This window comes from Sorex araneus, chromosome 2 (genome assembly GCF_027595985.1).
Source record: "Sorex araneus isolate mSorAra2 chromosome 2, mSorAra2.pri, whole genome shotgun sequence".
Classification (NCBI taxonomy): Eukaryota; Metazoa; Chordata; class Mammalia; order Eulipotyphla; family Soricidae; genus Sorex; species Sorex araneus.
This window is the reverse complement of record NC_073303.1, coordinates 11,125,778-11,142,525: the sequence shown is the minus strand read 5'-3', so window position 1 is coordinate 11,142,525 and position 16,748 is coordinate 11,125,778. Positions and strand designations below refer to the sequence as shown.

Genomic DNA, 16,748 nt, shown 5'->3' with positions numbered 1-16,748 from the left:
CTGTGTGCTATCACTCCAGCCCCCGATGGCCATTCTTTTTATACTCCAAGCATTTGCTGCTGTTTCATGAATCTCCACCTCTACGCCACCCACAGTGCAGGAAGAAATGGATTTTTGGATTGCAATCTGGCGGTTTGCCTGGCTTCCTCTGCACATCGTGAAGTCAGGCTCCGTCTCTGTGCTCCTCGGAGCTGTAGGCGACCTGCTTCCTTTTTTTCCACCTCTCTGAGCAAACAAATACTGGCTTTGATCGTGTTTCTGTAAGACAAGACTCTTGGGCTCCATCCCTTTCGACATAAGAGAAGGTAGAGGGGGTTTTCTACAGTGTTATAAATGAGATCAATTATTATGTAATCAGTGTTCGACCAAATTACCGATACATTAAACTACCCGAAGGCAGGATATTAGGGCATGAATTAACCATATTCCTGCTGGTGAAAAATGAGTCGCAGAAGGAGTTCCCGTGGACCTGAGTAAATCACACACCGCCTGCTGAGTTAGAGTGAATGCACGGAAGGCGCCTTACCCCAAGCCAAGCCCCCCGCCTCAAGCTGCTAGCTGGTCCTCTCTCCCACCCCTCCCAGCCTCCACCCAGGGCTCGGACACTGCGTGTGACATGTGCAATGTTTCACAGCGCCTGGCGGAGTAGCTTGGACCTGGGCTCTGATGGCTGATATTATTGCAAGTAAAGACAGGCAGACCTTCTCCTCGGGTGAGCGTCCGTGGGTCTCCCGATGTGAGACGGTGGGTTTGCTGTGTCACAGCCAAGAATCAGAACAACACCAGGGGCGCGTGCTTGGCAGGGAAGAGAGCGGGTGATTATATTCAAAGTTCAGCAGAGTATAACTGGCTCTGCAGATGACTTGGGCTTCTTTTTTCATGCCTCTAGCTCTTTGCCATTCTTTTTTTTTTTTTCCCCTTTTGGGTCACACCCGGCGATGCACAGGGGTTACTCCTGGCTCATGCACTCAGGAATGACTCCTGGAGGTGCTCAGGGGACCATATGGGATGCTGGGAATCGAACCCGGGTCAGCTGTGTGCAAGGCAAATGCCCAACCCATTGTGCTATCGCTCCAGCCCCTCTTTGCCCATTCTTTCTCTTCTGCCTGAATGTACATTTTAGCCCTTCTCTGAGAACTGAGATACCCCCAGGCTCTCCCGGGTCCCAGCACCTTAGCAGTGGATCCTCTGAAGGTCCAGTAGAAGCTAACTTTCCTTCCACTGGTGACTCTCAGCGAGTTGGCGAAAGCTGGTACCATCTCGGATGGTGCTGATGGTGCCAGCCGCCTTTCCGTAGCCGGGAGCTAGTGGACCTCTGTCCCCCTGCTCACTCTGGCTGAATGAGAGGTCCATCCGGGATCACTGGTTTGTCCCAAGCCCACCTTGCTCATTCCTACATTAGAATTGCAAACAGGTTTAACTCAAGGAATCTGACAGGTCAGTGAAGCAGGCTGGCAGAGGAAGGTGTGTCTGAAATATTGGATGTTTGGTGCTGGTGCGATAGTACAGTGGGGAGGGCGTTTGCCTTGCACTCGGCCAACCCAGGTTCGATTGCCAGCATCCCATATGGTCCCCTGAGCACCGCTAGGAGTAATTCCTGAGTTCATGATCAGGAGTAACCCCTGTGCATCACCAGGTATAACCCAAAAAGCAAATAAATAAATAAAAATGAAAAAGAAAGAAAGAAAGAAAGAAAGAAAGAAAGAAAGAAAGAAAGAAAGAAAGAAAGAAAGAAAGAAAGAAAGAAAGAAAGAAAGAAAGATTGGATTGGATGTTTAGATCAGTGAGTGATTTAACAGAATTTGCTCTAGTATAAGAACAAGACAACAGGGGCCGGAGCGATAGCACAGTGGAGAGGGCATTTGCTTTGCACGCAGCCAACCTGGGTTCAATCCCTGGCATCCCATATGGTCCCCTGAGCACCGCCAGGAGTCATTCCTGAGTGCAATGCCATTCCTGGGCATCTCTGGGTGTGACCCAAAAAGCCAACCCCCCCCCCCCAAAGCCAAACAAACCCACGAACAGTGGAAAGGCTAGGGTGAGGATTGGGAAGTTGCTAATCTAGAAAACTTACCCCCCTAAACTGCTTTGCAGGGGACCAGAGTGCATATAGTTTTTGTCTTTCTTTCTTTCTTTCTTTCTTTCTTTCTTTCTTTCTTTCTTTCTTTCTTTCTTTCTTTCTTTCTTTCTTTCTTTCTTTCTTTCTTTCTTTCTTTCTTTCTTTCTTTCTTTCTTCCTTCCTTCCTTCCTTCCTTCCTTCCTTCCTTCCTTCTCCTTTCTTTCTTTCTTTCTTTCTTTCTTTCTTTCTTTCTTTCTTTCTTTCTTTCTTTCTTTCTTTCTTTCTTTCTCTCTTTCTTTCATTGAATCACTGTGAGCTATAGTTACAAAGCTTTCATATTTGAGTTTCAGTCATACAACGATCGAACACCCATCCATCCACCACTGTTCATTTTCCACCACCAATGTCCCCAGTATACCACCCCCGCCCCCCTCCCCCCACCCCTACCCCACCCTTCCCCCTGCCTCTATGGCAGACAATTTCCCTCCCACTCTCTCTTTACTTATGGGCATTATGGTGGCAATACAACGTATAGTTTCTTGAGCATCACTGGCTGCAGGCCTGGAAGCGCTGCCTATGTGGTTATAGGTAATCTCTCACAAGCAGGGCCTTGACGTTGCATTTCCGGTTCAGTTAGCTTAGAGAGGCCTTCACCCTTGTCCCCAAAGGGGCCCCCAGGTCTCTTGAGTACCTTCAAGATCACACCAGGCTTCTCCAGGACTGCTTTGCCAAGTGCTCAGGTTGGCACTCCATTTTAAGGAGAGCAAGTCGTATGCTGAAGTCCGTGCTAGTGCCCTTTCCTCAGAGAAATACGGCCACGCAGCTCTCACTGGAAAACAAGTGGACATAAGTGAGGGGAAAGATGTTGACTGTTTTAGGAAATTGCCTGCCTCAAATGACTTCAAAACCCAATCATGAATTAATCTCGACAGTGATAGGCAAGAAGCTCCTACCCTGATTTTATTTGATGTTTTGGGGCCACACTCTTGGGAGCTATTCCTTCCCCAATGCTTAATGGTTGTTCCTGGCCGTGCTCTGGTGACCAGGACACGTGTTCTGCTGGTTGGAGCCTGGGTCTCCTTCACGCCAAACCCATGTTTTCTGCTTCGTCCCTATGAAATGGAGTTTGAGTGATGCCTCAGAGGTTGCGTTCAGCCTTAGAAGACAGGCTGGAGACAGCTCACTCGTCCTTCCGTTTCCAGAGCTGACACGTAGCAAGTCTTCCATTAACGTCCATTGATTGGTGAAGGAGCAATGAGAGGATGAGGTCACTTTCTACTCCTCGTCTCTGCACCACACTTCCAGTTATTGATCGGGTGGCCCTGGGCTTCCCTGTCCTCGAATCCCTCTCCCCAGTGCATAATGGTCCAGTGGAATATCAGGAGGCAGAACCCGGCCCTCATGGCTTTGCTTGAACCTGGCTTCTTGTTGTTCTTTTTTTGGTTTTTTTTTTTTGGTTTTTTTTTTTTGCTTTTTGGGTCACACCCGGCAACGCTCAGGGCTGACTCCTGGCTCTGCACTCAGAAATCACTCCTGGCGGTGCTCGGGAGACCATATGGGGTGCTGGGAATCAAACCCGAGTCGGCCGCATGCAAGGCAAACGCCCTACCCGCTGTGCTATCGCTCCAGCCCCGAACCTGGCTTCTTACGGCACTTTATTTCTCATTTTAAGGCCGGAGGGTAAAGGAAGTGTGCTGAGTTCTAGTCCCAGAGTGACTGAAAGTGGAAGAATGATTAGTGGCTCTTGTTCAAGATAAATTGGCAGAGTATGAGACTAGAAATATTTGGAGGAGAAAGAAATGCTGGTTACAGGAAAAGGGAGGAAGGGGTGTGAATGATTATTATTATTCTGGTTATCAGAGACTGTGGGGACGGCAGAGTGGGGAATAAGTGTAGTTTTGTTTAGAGGTGGCAGGGATTAGCTAAGGGGCTCATATATAAGACATGTTCTATATAAAGTAGCACGGAGTTAAAAAAAAAAGTTCCATTGAGCTGCATCCCTGACTCTGGAGATGTATACTATTGAAATAGGAAGGGAAGAAAGCATGTATTTGCATGGAGAGAAAGAAACCCAGTTAAGACATCAGTGATATGGATTAAATATAGAGCATGACTATTACTGACAAATAGTTCTGTTGTGGCGTAATGATACACAACAATTTGTTCAACCAAGAATATCCTAAGGAAAGAATCCCTATACTTAAATAAAATATACTTGCTTTTCACTTGTTTTAAAAAAATAGAAAACCATTTAATTTAACTATGGATCATTTATTTAAGCTCTGTTTAAGCTTCCTAAATCCTCTTTCTCTCCCTCTCCTCAGATAATCCTCTTTCTCTCCCTCTCCCCAACTCCCACCATCAGCTTTATACTCATGGGACCGTATACCATACTGGGGATCAGTTGGGGTCAGCTGACGCCTTCATTCTTATACTATCTCCCTGGCTCAATAGTAGATTTTTCTAAATGAAAATTTAGAATTCTCATCCCACTTCAAGTGAGAATTTTCATGAAAGACCATCTGCAGGGGTGATGACTCTCATAAATGATAAAAGTGTAACCCAAAGAGGGAGATGTTTGCCAAGAAGGGGTGAGGACCCCCCTCTTTATTGTGCTGTGACTTTCTGAAGCAAAATTTTAAAATGAAGGACAAATATGTAGTTAGATGGTTATTTCACACATTCGCTTCTCAGTGAGTCCAGATCAGAGCACAAATATCCAAACTTCCTATTTTGTTTATCCCTGGATGAAAATTGATCAGTTTTTTAAAAAATTTTATTTTCCTAAGGTTGTTCACATTAATTGATTGCATTCAATATTTCAACACCAATCCCACCACCGTTACACCTTCCCACCACCATTATTTCGAATTTTCCCACCACTCTTCAAGCCTGCCTGCCACAGACAGATTCTAGATCATTTATTTTCTATTGCTTATTGTGAATATCATGACAGGTCACATGGCCGTGCATGGCCACAAAGGTGGCCGCATGCTCCTGAAATTCTAAATGTGTAAATGATTGGGGTCCAGAGACATCTCTGTAGGGAGCTGGTCCATTTTGAGATTCGTTTGTGATGATGGCTGGTGGTGTGTTTAAGTATGGCCCAGAAGCAGTTCATGGGTGTGACAGCCAGGACCCCGAAGGGGCAGACCAGGAGATGGGAACGTAGGAACCATTTCTGCTGCCATATGTGGTCTGGTGTCTTCAGACCCTGTTTCTTCATACCTGGGTGTTTCTTCTGGAAGTTTGTGGCCACCGGGGGTTGATCTGGAGTGGACAGAGCTGGGGCACCTGCTCCACCTGAGGAGCCCCTGTGAAATGGACTCGGTATGAGGTCGGGAGAGATCTCCGGAGCTGCTCTCTTCTGGGATGAAAATTTAAAAGCCAGACTCAGATGTTTCCTATCAGGCCTCTAATAGTTATTTTTGAAATCTGATTCATCAAGGCCAAATCTCATCGGATGAGTGAGGATATTGAAACTGCATTTGGAAGGTGTCCCAATCTCTTATTTGCTCTTGGCCTGGTTCTGTGTTTTTATGTCGAATAACAGGTTTAAAATCATCCCTGGGGCCGGAGCCATAATACCGTGGGCAGGGTGTTTGCCTTGCATACAGCTGACCAGAGTTCAGTTCAATCCCTGGCATCCCATATGGTCCCCCAAACACCAACAGGAGTGATTCCTGAGTGCAGAGCCAAGAGTAACCCCTGAGCATCACTGGTGTGACCCAAAAAGCAAAAAAAAACCATATATATATATTTAAAAAAAAATTCTTATCCCACGTCTTTGTTCTTCCCCCTTCCTCTGCAGCTCGAGTTGACTTTCAGCTACTTGGAGATTCACGGTGTCACCTGCAGCAAGCCCACCCAGGTGAGTGAGAGGCCCACGGCTGCTGGTCTGACAGGGCAGTGCAGACTGGTCAGAGCTCCAAAAAGCAATAAGCACCACTTTCGTTTCCCTGCTCCAAGTTTCTCCGGGTTTCGAAGGACCACAAAGGGAGAGGATGTGAAAGTTTTCAAGGCTTGGGGTGTGGGAACTGGTTCTCCTAAGGAGAGAGAGCATGTTCTCACACTCAGGTGGAAAAGAACCCGTTCGCTTTCCTGCGAGCCAGTGGTATTGCTGTGTGAGGGATTCTAGTGACAGGATAGAATCAACTATCCCTAGATTCTGTGCAACAGGTCTTAGCATGAACATTTTACTGCTGGGCTGCAGAGCTATAAAAGGTCTTTGAAGAAATATAATAAGATGGTTTGGGGGTATTAATAAAGTGCACGTGTGTGTGTGTGTGTGTGTGTGTGTGTGTGTGTGTGAGATATATGGCTATGTCTTGGGCTTACTCCTGGCTCTGTGCTCAGGGGACCATAAAGATCAAATGTGGGTTGGCTGCATGCAAGGCAAGCACCCTATCTGCTGTACTATTGCTTCGGCCTAAAATGTACTTTTTAAAAACCAGCTTTATTGAACTACCAGTTACACGCCGTGAAGAGTGCAGCTTGGGAAGTTTAGATGGAGATGTTCCTATGAGCCTGTTACCGTAATCAGGCTACGGGACATTTCCTTACTATGCATCTTATTCTGTACCTCTGGCACCTCCTTGTCTGCAGTCTTCTGCCTGGTGTCTGATTCTGTCTCTGCGGAATGTTGACATTTGAGAAAAGTGTATGTGGATGGAATCATCCTGTGGATGCTCTTAACTGTCTGCCTTTCAGCCAGCATGATTATCCTTTTTATTTTTTTTTAATTTTTAAAAAGTTGTATCACTGTGAGATATAGTTACAAAGCTTTCATGATTGAGTTTCAATCATACAATGATTGAGCACCCATCCCTCCACCACTGTGCATTTTCCACCACCCATATCCCCAGTATCCCTCCCAATGTCCCCCACTCTGTCCCATCCCTCCCCCTGCCTCTGTGGCAGGCACCTTCCTTCTTACTCTCTCCTCACTTTGGGACATGAGGCAGGCTTCCAAACCATGACCCTTCCCGGCCCTTGTCTCTACTGTCTCATCTTCCTATTATGTTATTTTATATTCCACAAACAAGCAGCACGAATATCTTGAGATTTTTTTTTCCCTTGAAAAGTTCATTTTTTTTTATTTAATTTTGATAAAGTTGCTCACAATAATGTACTACATTCAATAGTTCAATCCCAACCCTACCACTATTACATCTTTCCACCACCATGATTTCAAATTTTCCCACCACCAAGGGCAGATGCTAAATGTATTGCTTGTTATGAGTGATCCACTCAAAATGATCCCGAGAGGTTTCCGTAGGGGCAAGTGTGTGACAACTGTTGCATCTCACCTTAGAGCCATTATATGAGATTTTTGTAGCTCCACTGCGTGTCTCAGTCACGTGCTGCTCACATCACTTGTTGTGAGTGACGTGCCGCTGTGCGGTGTCGTCACAGTCTGCGGACCCAGTCTCCTGGGGGTCTCTGTGTGGGTTGTTTCCAGCCCAGGTTGTTTCTGGGCTGCTCTGAACAGTTCTGTACGAATCTGCAATTGCACGTCAGCTCTCGTTTCCTGTGGGAGAACACGGGGCATGCCACACTCTGCTCTGCACGGTTCTGTTCTCTCCCGCTGCCCCCCGTAATATTTGAGAGTTCTAGGCCACCACAGCCTCCTCCGAGCGTGTGGTGTTTTACAGTTTACCTGTTTTTTTTTAATTAAATTAAATTAATTATTTTATTTCATTTTATTTTTTTGCTTTTTTGGGTCATACCCGGCGATGCTCAGGGTTCCTCCTGGCTCTGCACTCAGGAATTACTCCTGGCGGTGCTCAGGGGACCATATGGGATGCTGGGAATCGAACTCCGGTTGGCCGCGTGCAAGGCAAATGCCCTACCCACTGTGCTATCGCTCCAGCCCTTTAATTTTTTTATTCTATTGAATCACTATGAGATAGTTACAAAGCTTTCGTGTTTGAGATTCACCCATACAATGATCAAACACCCATCCCTGCACTAGTGCACGTTTTCCACCACCAATGTCCCCGGTTTTCACCCCCCACCCCAACCCAGTCCTTACCCTGCCTCTATGGCAGACAATTTCCCCAGTACTCTTTCTCTACTTGGGGCATTATGTTTTGCTCGAATTTCCCCACCACCGTTCAAGCCTACTTGCCGGGGGCAGAGGCTAGATAATTTATTTTTCATTGCTCATTTTGAGTGTCTTGCGTGGTCACGCACTTCTGGGATCCTAGATTGTAAATAGCTGGGTTCTAGAGACATCTCAGTATGGCACTAATCCATTTGGGGATTCAGTTGGGAGTCTCTGGGCCAGGGCTGTTGGTGCGCTAAGATGGTGCCCAGAGGCACATTGTGGGGGCTGTCAGCCAGGCAGCTGGGGAGGGATAGCCACATCTCTGTCACCGTGCGGCATGGAGATTTAATCCTGGAACCCGAGGACCTGGGCCTTGTTGTGGAAGCTCTTGGTCCCTGGGATTCCCTCTGGAGTAGGCGGGGACAGCACATCTGCTCCACCTGGGGTGCCCCGGTGAAAACGGCTCGGTATGGGGTCCGGAGAGGTCTCCGGTGCTGAGGTGTCTTCCGGGACTTGCTGCTGTGTCTCTGGCCCGGGGCTGTGGGTGCACTAAAGACGTTCACCTCACTCGCAGCAGACCCTGGTTCCATCCTTAGCACCATACACAGTCTTCAGAGCACTGCTGTGGTCACCCCTGAGTACAGAGCTAGGGATAGCCTCCCCCCCCTCCCCGCCCCCCAGTACCACTGGGTGTGACCCAAATCCCTCTCCCCTCACATAAACAAATAAATACGTCTTAGTCATTCTACTAAGGACATGCAGTGCTGTTTTCTTGTAGTTTTAATTTGTCTTCCTGTCGTGACTAATGAAACGGAACATCTTTTTGTCTGCTCATTCGCCATCCTATATCTGGGCAAGTGACAGCCCCAATCTTTTGCCATTGTAAAAAATTCGTTTTTATTATTGTTTTAAGAATGAAAAGCAAATTCTGAAGAGAAGGTGTCCGAGAGAGAGTATGGAAGCAAGACATCTGTCTGCTTGTGGCCACTGTGGCCGTGACTTGGGCTTAATCCCTGCCACTGCATAAGGTCTGCATAAGGTCTGACTGCATCTGAGCAATGTCAGATGTGATCCCTGAGCACAGAACCAGGAGTAATCTCTGAGCACAGTGGGTGTAACTCAACCCTCCCACTCCAAATTCTGAATGGAAATCCTTTATCTGATATGAATAAAATCCCATTTACACAAAATATATGTATTTTCTATATCTGTTTTTTATATTCTTTATCAAGCTTTTCAAAGAACAGATGTTTTTATTTTTATATTCTATTGTTCATATTTCTTTTTATGCATGTGTTGTTTTGTGTCCTGCTGAATAGATCTTTGCTTTGTCTATGACTATAGGATGTTCTGTTTTCTACATGGATCAAAATTTCTGAATATATATATATAAATTATATTTTATTTTATTTTATTTTTGCTTTTTGGGTCACACCCAGCGATGCACAGGGGTTACTCCTGGCTCTGCACTCAGGAATTACTCCTGGTGGTGCTCAGGGGACCATATGGGATGCTGGGAATCGAACCTGGGTTGGCCGAGTGCAATGCAAATGCCCTACCCGCTGTGCTATTGCTCCAGCCCCCAAATTTTATTTTTATTTTTATAAAGTAGTTCACAATATTTGATTACAATTAATATTCGAACACCAATTCCACTACCTTGATACCTTCCCACCACCATATTTTGGATGTTTCCATCTCGAATCCTAACCCCTGCCCCAAAGCAGAACTAAAATAATTTATTTTATATTGTTTGTTATGAATAAACCACTGAAAATGCTCCAGGAAAGTTTCCTTAGAGGAAAGTGTATGAAGATTGCTGTATTTCACCCAGGGGCCATTAAGCCCTTTTGCAAGAGATTATTAGCAAGTTGATAAAGGTTGAGCTTCCCTCCCCCCCCCCTCTCTCTCTCTCTCTCTCTCTCTCTCTCTCTCTCTCTCTCTCTCTCACTCTCTCTCTCTATATATATGTATATATGTATATATATGTGTGTGTGTGTATATATATATATATATGCTGTAGAAATATATTTACCCCTGAGACTGGCTGCCTTCTGCTTTAAACCCCATCAAATGTGGTGCGCTACTTGGAGTATGAGTGGTGAGAGTTATGAGCTGTCCAGGGATAGGTTCATTCATGGGTGGGTTCAGCCTGAGAATGTGGAGAGTGGCCGTGAACATGGAGGTGGTTGAGTTCTGGAGGATTTTGACTGCCGGGGCTGGGTCCCTTGGGGCGGAGAGGGGCTTCACCCGCCCCCCTTCAGGGTACCCTGACTGAAACAGCCTGGTGCGAGGTCCGATAGCATGGCTATGGCGAATCATTTTATCTCTCTCTCTCTCTCTCTCTCTCTCTCTCTCTCTCTCTCTCTCTCTCTCTCTCTCTCTCTTCTCTCTCTCTCTCTCTCTCTCTCTCTCTCTCTCTCTCTCTCTCTCTCTCTCAAGACAGTGAGTCTCTGGATTGTGGCTATTGATGAGATTATCTGGCTTCTGGTTATATATTTATTCCTGTGATCAAGGAGGCAGTTTTTGTATGTAAAGCAGTATGTGAATCATATCATTTGTTTGACACTGTCGCCTCCTTGCACTGGCTTTCACTATTGTTGCAGGTCATTTGTTCAGGGAAATAGTGTCTGTTTATGGACTCTGAGTCCAGTCCCTTTGTTCTGTGGTCTGCTTCATACCACGACCATGCTATCTTGGTTACTGTAGCTTCAAGTTTACTCTTGTTGGAAAACTTGACATCAAATAGTCTTAGTCCTCTAACATCGCTTTTCCATTTCACTCTTCTTTTAGGTTTTCTAGGTTTAGAAGCAGTCGAAACTTTGATTAAGGTTAGATTGAACTTATAAATTAATTTGTGTAGAAGTGATACTTTTTTGGGGGCTCTTGTTTTGGGGGCGGGGGTGGTTGGGTTATACCTGGTGATGCTCAGGGGTTATTATTGGCTCAGCACTCAGGAATTACTCCTGGTTGCTCGGGGACCATATGGGATTCTGGGGATTGAACCTGGGTTGACCGCATACAAGGCAAATGTGCTCCCCGCTGTACTACCACTCCAGCTCCAGAAGCGATACTTTTTTTTTTTCCAAATCAAATATTTTATTTTAACTGAGAGTCTTTCTTCTCCTATAATTGCTGAGGTATTCATTGAGAATGTTCATTTGGCAACAGCTTCTGGCAGAACACTCTCTAGAGAAATTACCAGAGATTGCACGGACACTTAAGCTTAAATGTCCACAGACAGACTGGTTCCAGAACTCTTTTTATTTTTTTTATTGAATCACCGTGATATACAGTTATAAATTTTCATGATTAAATTTCAGTCATAAAATGATCTAGCACCCATTCCTCCACCAGTGCACATTTTTTCTTCTTCTATTTTCTTTTTGGGTCACACCTGGCGATGCACAGGGGTTACTCCTGGCTCATACACTCAGAAGTCGATCCTGGTGATACTTGGGGGACCATATGGGATGCTGGGAATCAAACCCGGGTCGGCCTCGTGCAAGGCAAACCTGCTGCACATATATTTTTTAAAATTTTTATTAGTGAATCACTGTGAGGTACAGTTACAAACTTATGAACTTTCATGTTTGCATTTCAGTCATACAGTGATTGTTTACCCATCCCTCCACCAGTGCCCATTCTCCTCCACCAATGTTCCCAGTACCCCTCCCACCATCCCCACCCCATCCCCCACCACCCCACCCTCCCTCTGCAGCAGGGCATTCCCTTTTGTTCTCTCTCCTTTTGGGTGTTGTAGTTTGCAATGGAGGTATTGAGTGGCCTTCATGTTCGGTCTATGGTCTACTTTCCCACTGCACATTTTTAATATTGTGTCTCAGAGCCCAGAAAATTGTATACCTTCCCTTGCACTTTAGTCTTTAATTGCTCTCAGTAGTGTTTTAATATTTTATCATTTTTTACTTTTTTGTTTGTTTGGGGACCACACCCAGTGGTGCTTCTGGGCTACTCCTGGCTCTGTGCTCATGGTTCACTCCTGGTGGTACTCAGAGGACAGTTCAGTGCAACAGACTAAGCTTTGGGGTACCCTCATGCAGAGCTTGTGTTCTAGCCCTTCGAGCCGTTCTTTCTTTCCCTCCCCTCTTGCAGCCCCCAGCCCAGTTTATTTAGTTTATTGCAGCATCCACTGGAAAGGTCTTATACATCAGATATATTTCTGAGCACCTCCAGGAGTGACTCCTGAGCACAGAGCCAGGAGTATCCTGTGAGTGCTATCAGGAGTGGCCTAGCAAAACCCCTACCCCTTCCAAAAAAAATAATTTTTTCAGTGCTATTATAAATGGCATTAAATCCATTCTTTCATTTCTATCTGTTCTTTGCTGGCTTATAGAAATGCAGTGTTTTTTTTTATTATTAATTTTATATCCTGTCACCTTGCAATTCTCATTTAGGATCACATCCTTTTCAACCTTGATGATTTTATTTGTGAATAAGAAATGTTAGAGTTTAAGGATGAAACAATAGCAGGGTGGGTAGGGCACTTACCTTGCACACGGCCAACCCAAATCTTGTCTCAGGTAGCCCACTAAGGTATCTGAGCCCCACCATAAGTGATCCCTGAGAGCAGAGCCAGGCGTAAGCCCTCAGCAGTGCCAGGTGTGGCATCCCACAAAATTTTATTTAAAAAAAAATTTTTTTTTTTGGCTTCTTGGGTCTATGCACAGCTATGCACAGGTGTTACTCCTGGCTCTGCACTCAGAAATTACTCCTGGTGGTGCTCTGGGGACCATATGGGATGCTGGGAATCGAACCCGGGTTGGCCACATGCAAGGGAAACACCCTACCCGCTGTACTTTCGCTCCAGCCCACCCCCCACCCCCCAAAATTTTTTTACAAAAAGAAAGAAAGAGATTTTAGGGTCCTGTTATCAATACTGAAAGCTTGTATAGGAGCCAAGGCAAAAAAAAAAAATTTTTTTTTTTTTAAATAAAGAAAGGAATTGTAGGGTCCTGTCATCTGTACTGGAAGCTTGTATAGGAGGTAAGGCATTTGCCTTATAAATGGTAGACCTCCATTTCGTCCCCATCACACCCTCAGTCTTGACTACAGAGCCAGAAATAGGTCCCGAGCATCCCGGGGCTGGTCCTCAACCCCTCCTCTCCCCCTCAGAAATAAATTCTACTTCCTTTTTCAATGTTCATTCTTTTCTTAGCTATGGCATCTTTTTTTCTTTACTTTTCTGGGGACTGGAGCGATAGCACAGCGGGTAGTGCATTTACCTTGCACACTGCTGACCCGGGTTCGATTCCTTCGTCTCTCTCAGAGAGCCCGGCAAGCTACCGAGAGTATCCCGCCTGCACGGCAGAGCCTGGCAAGCTCCCCGTGGTGTATTCGATAGGCCAAAAAAAGTAACAAGAAGCCTCACAATGGAGACGTTACTGGTGCCCACTCGAGCAAATCGATGAACAACGGGACAACAGCAGAACGACAGTCCAGTGCTACTTTTTTAGAGGGGTGCTGGGGCGGGGGTGGTCGTGCATTCTTTTTGGCCTTGCTCCTTTACTACTCTGAGTGGAGGGACTGTTTGGTACCGGGCAGAAGCTGGGCTGCCGGGCTGCAGGGCGTGTGCTTCAGCCCTGTGAGCTGTCTCCCAGGCCCCTGAGTCAGCTTTGTCCCCCGGACCCTTTGCAGGATTCTGTTTGCAGTCTTGAGGGCCTGTGAAATGTTTTCCTGCAGAACGAGGAGCAGGGCTGCTTGCTGCTCACTGGGAAGGCAGCCGGTGAGCGGGAACACTTCATTTCCTGCACGTAACCCAGCCTGCGGCCAGATTCCTGTGCGTGCTGGCGGGCCCCTGGGGAAGGACAGAGGGGGACTGTGCAGGCCTCAGCTTCTGCTGGCACCAAGAACCAAGTCCTTTGTCTCTCACTGGGCGTCCCCAGGTTTCCCGCTCCCTTGCTGGCCTAGAAGAGGCAGTTTCAATACAAACAAAGCCTCGGACAGTTCTGCTGACTGACACCTCCCGTTTCGTGCAGAGTACAGAACTGGCACCGGTTCATTGAGGTTCTCGTCTTAGAGGGGAGACATCCATTTCTTTGGAGGGCTAGGGCTAGGCTTCTACCTTCAGAAAAAAAACTCATGTTGTAATTTTGCCACGTGGTTTATTTTTCTGTTGCCATTGTGTGTTTTTTTTTTCTTTTTTTCACTTTTGGTGAGCTCTGCTGATAGATTTTCAAATATGAAATCAGCCTTTTCATTCCTGGCATTCACGCCACCTGGTATGATAATTGTATTTGTATTAGGCATTGTTGATACTGGTTGTTAAATGTTTGTTAAGAGTTGCTTGCATGCTTCTATGCTTTTTATTGTTTATAGTTTTGGTTTTTCTTTAATGGAGGGGAGGGTGATGGAGTTGAAATTTGGGTTGTACCCAACTGTGCTCGGGAACTATTTCTTGTTCAGAGATCACTCCCAGTGGTGCTCAGGGGATCATGAGGCCCTGGACTCAAGCATCCTGCCTATAAAATGGGTGATGCAGTTTCTCTCTCTTTTTTCTCTTTTCTTTGCTGAAATTATTTTATTTTTTTAATTTTTTTTTCAATTTTATTGAATCACCCTGAGATAGTTACAAGCTTTCATGTTTGGGTTGCAATCACACAATGGTCAAACACCCATCCTTCCACCAGTGCACATTCCCCACCAATATCTCTGGTACAGTCTCTCAGTTATCTCTCTGGCCCCTACTGGGGTATTTATTTTTTTCGTCTGATTTTTCTTCAGCCTTTTTACTTTTCCTATTATAACATTCATAGGCTTATAGAATGAGCTGATGTATCACTGTAGCACTGTCATCCCGTTGCTCATCAGTTTGCTCGAGCAGGCACTAGTAACATCTCTATTGTGAGACTTATTGTTACTGTTTTTGGCATATCGAATACACCATGGGGAGCTTGCCAGGCTCTGCCGTGCAGACAAGATACTTTCGGTATCTTGCCAGGCTCTCCAAGAGGGATGGAGGAGTCGAACCCGGGTTGGCGACGAGCAAGGCAAATACCTTGCTCCAGCTGATGAGTCACTCCATTTTCTAGGAAAATTTATGTATTGACCTTTCTTAAATATATCCGCTGAATTCAGCATTGAAGTCATATGAACCTGGAGTTTGTCCTCGGGAAGATTTCTAACCTCAGATCATTTCTGTAATAGATATAGATTCATTTAGTGTTCCTTCTTCAGGGAGCCTTGGTAGTTTGTAGCTTTTTTTTTTTGTATTCTTTTCATCTCAGGTACCAGAATTATTGATACAAAGTTGTTTATAATAGCCACACATTATCCTCTAACTTGCTGTAGAATACTATCCTTTTCCATTCCCCTGTTTCTCGTGATCTCAAACAGTTTGCTTTTCCAGTTTCATTTATTTTATTCATTCCTATTTGGTTCTGTGTGTTTATTGCAGGGACTTTATTTTCTATTTCAGTGATTCTTTCTCTGCTTTCTATTATCATTCCCTTCTTTCTTCTTTTGAGTCTAGCTTTTTACAAACCACGAAGAACAACGTGTGTTTGCTTTCGCATGCATCTGTGTGTATGTGTGTGGTTTGTTGATAACGTTTCTCAAAGAAATTGTCAAAATTGTCACTTTCACGTTAATCGAGATTATACACACACATCCTTGGAACATTTCCATAGTTCGTTTTAGTGCAATGTTTTATCCTATGTGTTTATTATTCTCTTGAAACTGGAGTTTGGAAGAAAAATCACAGTTCCATATGTTTGCCCAAATGGGCAGACATATGCGGGAGTGACTGATAGCGCCTGATGCCATCGACAGAGCTTTCTTGATGGCCTTAATTTAGGCGTGTTTGTGTTTATGATTTAGGGGCCGGGGTGGAAGCAGAAGGCAGCTATTGAAAAGTGAATGCCAAGTCATATTAAAAATATGATTTGACTGGGTATTTGACTATGCAGAAGGATGTTGACACAGCAAGGCTAATTTTTCCGTGTGGCTGCTGGAAGTGGTCTGATCACGCTTTGTGGTCCTATCCCTTTGCTGTGTCTGGCATTCAGAGGAAGGTCCCAGGGAGCTGTTTGTCACTATAAGTGCCACAAAATTGGCTCTCTATACATTGGGCCACTTTGCCTTGGTCCTTGGCGTGGACCCCGCAGATGAAATGAACGTGAAACAGTGATTTTAGTTCCACAGAGGGGACCTGAGTGCACTTGGTCAGTGGAATTCAGGGTGGGAAACTTGAGACTCTGACACTCTTTAAAAGTACAGTGTGGCAACAGTCCCCTGTCCCTGGTCATCTCGCACCCCCCCTCCCTTCTGCTCCCCGCACAGGACAGTTAGGATTCAGTATGTCTTGGATGTGGGCATCTTTTTCCCCCTGAAATGTACCATTTGATGCTGTTGTTCTTAAGGTGGAAAATTACTAATCTTAATATTTCTAATTTTGATTCTCCCTCCCTTTCTCTCTCTGTGCCACTTACTCTGTGGGACTTACCCCTGGTAGGGATGGGGGGATCCCAGAGGATACCAGGGACCAAACTTGAGCTGTCTGTGTGTGGGCCCAGTGCCCCACCCGCTGCACTGTCATTCTCTTCTGTCAGACCAGAAGGATGATAGTGCGCCGGTGACACTTAAATCCAGCGTGACTTGGGCAGCCTTTTCTAACGTTCTCTG

At 45.6% G+C, this 16,748-nt stretch overlaps 1 protein-coding gene across 9 annotated transcripts in view; it reads left to right on the top strand.

Moving 5' to 3' along the window:
* The window catches only part of CARMIL1 (capping protein regulator and myosin 1 linker 1), a 349,297-nt gene that overhangs the window by 133,033 nt on the left and 199,516 nt on the right, over window positions 1–16,748 (top strand). For all 9 annotated transcript variants that reach the window (XM_055126005.1, XM_055126002.1, XM_055126001.1 and 6 more), the window contains exon 4: window positions 5,871–5,930. In XM_055126005.1, the coding sequence (XP_054981980.1) occupies window positions 5,871–5,930 (60 nt within the window). The remainder of the gene's footprint in view (window positions 1–5,870; window positions 5,931–16,748) is intronic.